We start from the raw sequence: 7219 nt of genomic DNA, 5'->3' as shown, positions 1-7219 counted from the left end.
GTAATCTAATTACTTTTTCTGATAATGCATTAATGTAATGCATTGCATTTAAAATTTATGTAATTTGATAACAGTTACTGATGTCAATAAAATTACGATACTTGTGTTACAAATTTATTGTTAAGAAAACAATATTAAGTAAAATGTATGTTTAAAATAATTTTTTTTTAAAAATAGATTTTTTCTTTAGCCCCGAATAATTCTCCACTTGGAGCAGTTTGTCACTACGTAACTGAACATCAGTAAAAGAAGACCGCCTGTAATTTTTATCTTTAGTGAACGGAGGTGAGACCAATCAGACAGAATTTACGGGAAAATACATGGAAACACTCATGTCTTATTGGCTGATATGCCAAATGCTAACTCACAGTCAGTGTGAGGAAAAATGGATATATGCCGATTTTTTTTTTTTTTTTTTTTTTTTAAACCAGTAAAGGGGTTGAAACTGAAACAGTAATATCCTCTGATGCTGAGCAGGAAAACAAGGAGTGTAAATGTCTATATGAGTTCCAGTTTACGTGAACATGATATGAGCAGAGCGTAAGGAAAGGTAATGTACTTTGCATGGCACTGTAGCCACTAAACCCATACAGTGATAGCTTAGCTGTGCCTCCACATGGCTAGCGACTCCAAACTAGCCTAGTTAGAAAAGTTTTATAATTTATTGGTCTGGAAACCCTACAAGACCTGGTGTATTACTGAATCAGACTTTTTAACCAAATTCATGCTGTTGAAAAATTTCTATTTAAGTGTTGATTTGAATGAACAGGGTTTGCAGTAATCAGGCATGGTTTCTCTTGTCCAGCTGAACCCCATTATGAATGCAGTTTCATAGCTTTAGGAATTAGTAACTATGGGTGCAAATACATTTTCACACAGGCCCAGTTGGTAAAGATAAAAATCTTTATAGCACTGGATATACGGGTCGTTATATCTAGAATTCTGCCTGTCCTAATCATACACAGTGATAAAGTAGTGCAATTAGACTACATTTTACAATGAATTATAATAAATAGTTATTAGAGAGATGTGCGTTTGTGAATTACCTGTGTCTGTGCCATTACATTTCTGATTTAACATTATCTTCTCTAGTTTGTCAAAGTCACCTTGTGCCTTGTGTCACTCTGTATGCAACTGTACTGTATGTTACTTTGGTTACGATTGTTTATAGGCAGTGCATAAATTTAGAACGGTGATTAAACTGAAAGGAACAACCTGTCCATTAGACAGTTTGAACACACACACCTTCCAGCCAATCAGAATCGAGTATTCAGACAGACCATGGAATAATGTAAGTGATAGTTGCGTTCATGAAGATAATGATTGCGGTGTGACTACATTCTTCTGTCTGACGCTAAACAAAGGGTGTCCCAACATGCATATGTAATGTGTCACTTGGGATGGCGACACAAATCTGTTCCACATGACGTTTATGGCCTTTGATAATTATCATCTATAAGCCATTTCATTCTCCAGCATTGCCTCTGGGAAGACAAGTGATAAAGGTAATTTAGGTCATTCAGTATTTATTTTTGAGTGAAATAAAAACTGGGTTTTACAGGAGATTAATGAAACACAATATGAAAATAAAACATATTAAACCACACTGTGAGACCTAAACAACAGTTTCTGTTGTGCAATACCAACACCAACACCTCTCCTTCAAGGCACCCGTGGGCACAAAGCAAACATGAGCTCATCTCTTTCCAAATGCACTTTCCAACAACGCTCTGTGTCGAACCCGATCTTTCTGAATATCTGACGAGATTTGAATATCTTGTTACCACAGAAACAATGTGCAATTGTAAGGAGTGGCTTGGCGTGACAGCAATCTAATACTCACACACCCCAATTTGTCCTCTCACACTCACCCACACACTACTCCCAAAAACTTGTTTTACGACTGTAACAATCATAATTATTTAGGAATAAAATCCCACTGTAAATGCATTGGCACCCTTCAAGAGAACAAACTAAATGTTTACATGATTTTTAAAGTTAAATAATTTTTTTTTTTTAACTATTTTTATCTTTATATCCAAATAGCATTATAAATAGTAATAATAAATCAAATTTGTTTTGTTTTGTTTTCAATCTCTGGATAATCTCTTGTTGCCTTTAATCAAATAGAATCTGCACATGTAAAATCCCTTCATCTTCCATTGACACAAAAATACAGATGGTTGTTAAACTGCACAAGTTGCGTAAGGAATATAAAAAAAAAAATTAAAAATGAAAAAAAAAAGCAGGTGAAACACAATCAGAGCAATAACATATACGTTTCAAAGTTCCAGAAGGTTTTGTTTGGAAAATTTGTCTGAAATTGGATGCATGATAATTCACTGGCTTTTTTTGGATCTGGTGGTCGAGGAATTCTTGTAAAGATTAATGGCATGTATTATGTTAAATATCAGGATATTTTAGGCCACAAACTGGTTGCTTCTGCCCGGAGGTTAAGACAAGATACAGTGTGGAAGGCACTATCAATACTATTATGCAATATGCAGTATAGAAATTTTTATCTAGGGTGCAGGATTGCTTAGAGGTTAGCAGGTTTGCCTCACATTGCCATGGTCGGGGGTTCGATTTCTGCTGCTGCCCTGTGTGTGCGGAGTTTGCATGTTCCCCTTGTGCTGCGGGGGTTTCCTTCAGGTACTCCAGTTTCCTCCCCCAGTCCAAAGACATGCATGGTAGGCTGATTGGCATGTGCAAAGTGTCCGTAGTGTATGAATGGGTGTTAGAATGTCTATGTGATTGTGCCCTGTGATGGATTGGCACCCTGTCCAGGGTGTACCCCACCTTGTGCCCAATGCTCCCTGGGATAGGCTCCAGGTTCCACACGACCCTGAAGAATAAGCGGTATAGAAGATGGATGGATGGATATTTTAATCTACATTTCTTTTCATGCTGCTGCAGTCTGAGGACTATATATTTTTAAAACTGATTATATGATCACCAAGCACAGTGCAAACATATTGAAATCTGTTTTAAAGAATAAAATTTTCCTATACTCCCAGATTGTTAGCATTCCTGGTAACCTGATACATTTCAGAAGGACAACATGTACCTCCTAGTGACGACATTCCTTAAACTCTTCTTCAGGGTGGTGTTACAATGCACTTTGGGCTGTACCATGGGCACATTAGGAAACACCCATAATCATGAGGCATGCTGTGTGACGCTTGCAGACAGTACAAAACAGTGCGCTGACAGACTTGGTATGCTAGTGTAATGAGAGGACTTATAAGATAAAGGCACAAGTTAAATTCAGAAATACAGACGACCAAAACAAAGTTGTTGCTGATCAGCATAGGCATTGGGTAAGTAGCTTACACATTCTCCTTACTGGTGATCTAACATGGCCAGAGACTAAAAAAGCAGTATTCAGCATTCAGTACTGTTGCATCTTGGTGAAATGTTCTTTTGCATTTTCTTTTCAGGGGACATTTAAGTGAGAAGACGCTGTTTTTTGCAAACACAGGAATGAGTGCTGCCAAGTAAGTCAGAAACAATTGTTAGGGGAAAGGGGAAACATTGTGTGTGTAGCTATGTATGTAGCTTGGTAACTAAATTGTTTGAAAGGACACTTTACCTGCTATTATTGACAGAATTTGAGTGCAAATGTTGCAATGAAGTATTCAAAGAATTTGGAGCAGAATGAATAGAAAATAGTTTTTAAATTATTGTAGAAAATATATTTTGGACATAATGCTCCCTGATAGCAGGATTAATTTAAAGACAGCAATTTATGAGAGTTAAAACAGACAAGAGTATTGCAGTGTTTTACCTTTATAATTGAGAACAATCTGTAAAACCTAATAAACTAAATGTCTTGTTTGGTAAAATTGCTCTAATGTTGTTTGCTTCTTTCCTATTTAGAGTCATGCCAGTGGACCTGGCCGTGCATATGTGCCTGAATCGCCAGCCTTCAGTGGAACAACTTTTGGGAATGTCAACGCTTAGATCCCATCGTGCTCTTACTAGACCTAGCATATATGATACCCTGCGGTCCAAAGCTTCTAGATCCCCCCAGATTCCTGAATCTCCAGTGAGAGCTCAAAACTGTACGAGTCCTTGTGGGACACTGAAGAAGAAAAAACGAGTGGTATTCGCAGATGATAAAGGACTGGCCCTCACTGCAGTCCGGATCTTCGATTCAGATCCACCAATATCCGATGAAGAGGAGCTTTCTCCACCTGTCAAGCAAAAGACTGATTTGTCTGTGCAAAGCAAGAAGCCTCGTCTCCGGTTGGGGTTCCCTCAGCCTTCTGCTGATTTACCATCATTCCTGGAAAAACTGGCAAAAACTCTGGTGCATCTGGAGAGCTGCAGTTTGGTGTATGGATCACTGTTCGGAAAGGTGAGGGTCTGCAATATCAGTCCAGAGAAAGCTGTGCATATTCGCATCACGTACGACTCATGGAGGAGCCACCAGGATATCCCATGTACCCCTATCCAACAGAAGAATGAGAATTCAGACACAGAACTGTTTTTCTTTAACGTTCCCGTCCCTTCCTGTCCTAACATACAGGATCGTCTGGAATTCTGCGTGTCCTTCCGTCCTGGATCTGGCAACAAACTTTGGTGGGACAGCAATGATGGACGAAACTATCGAATCCTTGTGGAGGACGTGAACTCAGAAGAAGCATCCTCGGTCGAGAAAAAACCCTTGAGGCCCCAGATCTTTCAAAGTCCCCAATCAGTGCCCCTGAGAAATGGTCCAACTTTATATAAGTCAGCAAATTTTAGCTCACTCATTTCCCCCATGAATATGATGAAGACCATGAGTAGGCAATAGAACATTATCCCTAAAATTAATTCACCCTCTTATTCTAACAATGCTGACAAATAATTCTAGCATGAGTGGTGGGTTTTGTGTATATTGGTCCATTATCATCTTCATCGTCCTCCATGTTGGATGAATTTTGCCTTAAACAGACATCAAGAAGGAGCAAAAAGACTGAAAGACACCCATGCTTGTGCTAGTTCTCTCCACTGCAACTCGCCCATTTGAGTCAGTGACAAGTCAGTGGTGAAAGAGTGAGACAGATGTGTCTCTCTAGAGCTTTGTGCACCTGTATATCAGATGAGTATCTGTTATGAAAACAAGCATCAGCACTTTTTCATCAAGGTCAGCCAATTTCAAGCTGTGAGGGTCTTTCACTGCTTGTGAGATAGTTGTACTAAGACAGATAATTAATGAAGCTGTATGTGTGAAATGCATGTAATATAACTGTTTCAATGTTATTTATGTATATTTATTTATGACAAATGAATATTATAAGCACAAATAAATGTGTATTTATTAAACTATACTATATATTATGCTTCCATACTATGTTATTCTATACTGTATTATGCTAAGATATTTTATACAATGCCTTGCTATGTGATTCAATAATATATAGTATATGTCCAAAAGTTTGGGGACACATGACCATCACAGTGATATGTGCTTTTTGATCATCCCATTTCAGATTTAGTCACACTTTGCTGTTATAATAACCTACACTCTTCTGGGAAGGCTTTCCACTAAATTGTGGAGCATGGCTGTGGGGATTTTTCCTTTCAGCCACAAGGGCATTAGTGAGGTCAGGCACTGATGTCGGGTGAGGAGGTCTGGGGTGTAGTCAGAGTTCCTGTTTATCCCTGTCACGTTACAAATTTGAATTCGGAAGCAAGCGCAGATCTTCAAACAGTTTAATAAACAAACAAACAACCAAACAAAGACACCAAGACAACTAGGCAAAATACTGTGGCTAAGGCTAAACATAAACTATGAAATAAAACATGGTACAGGGACAAAGGTCAAGATAGACAATACGTAAGACGAGGAAGCAGTACAAACAGTGGCTATATACAGTATCTCATAAAAGTGAGTACACCCTTCTCGTTTTTGTAAATATTTGATTATATCTTTTAATATGACAACACTGAAGAAATGACACTTTGCTACAATGTAAAGCAGTGAGTGTACAGCTTGTGTAACAGTGGAAATTTGCTGTCCCCTCAAAATAACTCAACACATAGCCATTAATGTCTAAACCGCTGGCAACAAAAGTGAGTACACCCCTAAGTGAAAATGTCCAAATTGAGCCCAGTGTCAATATTTTGTGTAGCTAACATTATTTTCCAGCACTGCCTTAACCCTCTTGGGCATGGAGTTCACCAGAGCTTCACAGGTTGCCACTGGAGTCCTCTTCTACTCCTCAATGATGACATCACGGAGCTGGTGGATGTTAGAGAACTTGTGCTCCTCCACCTTCCGTTTGAGGATGCCCCACAGATGCTCAGTAAGGTTTAGGTCTGAAGACACGCTTGGCCAGTCTATCACCTTCACCCTCAGCTTCTTTAGCAAGGCAGTGGTCATCTTGGAGGTGTGTTTGGGGTCGTTATCATGCTGGAATGCATGCTGGGATCATGCCCTGCTTCAGTATGTCACAGTACATGTTGGCATTCATGGTTCCCTCAATGAACTGTAGCTCCCCAGTGCCGGCAGCACTCATGCAGCCCCAGACCATGACACTCCCACCACCATGCTTGACTGTAGGCAAGACACACTTGTCTTTGTACTCCTCACCTGGTTGCCGCCACACACGCTTGACACCATCTGAACCAAATAAGTTTATCTTGGTCTCATCAGATCACAGGACATGGTTCCAGTAATACATGTCCTTAGTCTGCTTGTCTTCAGCAAACTGTTTGCGGGCTTTCTTGTGCATCATCTTTAGAAGAGGCTTCCTTCTGGGACGACAGCCATGCAGACCAATTTGATGCAGTGTGAGCCATATGGCCTGAGCACTGACAGGCTGACAGGGACAAAGGTCAAGATAGACAATACATAAGACAAGGAAGCAGTACAAAACGTGGCTATATATATGAGTGCTTGTTAAACAGAAACGTGATACAGGTGCAGGTCGTCATGTGACAGTGATGTAGTATGGTGCAGTGGCTGCTGGGAAATGAAGTCCAGAGTTACCTCCTTGATATATGACAATCCCAAAGGTGTTCAGTGGGGTTGGGGTCAAGGATTTGTGTGGGCCACTTGAATTCTTCCACTCCGACCTTGGCAAAACATGTCTTCATAGAGCTCACTTTGTGCACAGGGGCACTTTCATGCAGGAACAGGTATAGGCCTCTTAGTTCAAGTGTAGGGAAATTGTAATATTTCAGCACATAAATGCATTATATACAATAGTGTGCTTCCAACAAGTTTAGG

The 7219-nt window shown here is 39.7% G+C and overlaps 1 protein-coding gene across 1 annotated transcript; it reads left to right on the top strand.

Moving 5' to 3' along the window:
• The first annotated feature begins 3191 nt into the window (after positions 1-3191).
• On the top strand, positions 3192-5837 carry LOC128620451 (protein phosphatase 1 regulatory subunit 3C-B-like). The gene is made up of 3 exons (XM_053645472.1): positions 3192-3320; positions 3441-3497; positions 3880-5837. Exons 2-3 carry the CDS (start codon positions 3484-3486, stop codon positions 4796-4798), a joined length of 933 nt encoding a protein of 310 aa, XP_053501447.1. The 5' UTR covers positions 3192-3320; positions 3441-3483; the 3' UTR covers positions 4799-5837.
• Positions 5838-7219: the final 1382 nt, after the last annotated feature.

Source organism: Ictalurus furcatus, chromosome 16, assembly GCF_023375685.1.
Source record: "Ictalurus furcatus strain D&B chromosome 16, Billie_1.0, whole genome shotgun sequence".
Taxonomy (NCBI): domain Eukaryota; kingdom Metazoa; phylum Chordata; class Actinopteri; order Siluriformes; family Ictaluridae; genus Ictalurus; species Ictalurus furcatus.
This window is presented reverse-complemented; position numbering and strand designations above follow the sequence as displayed.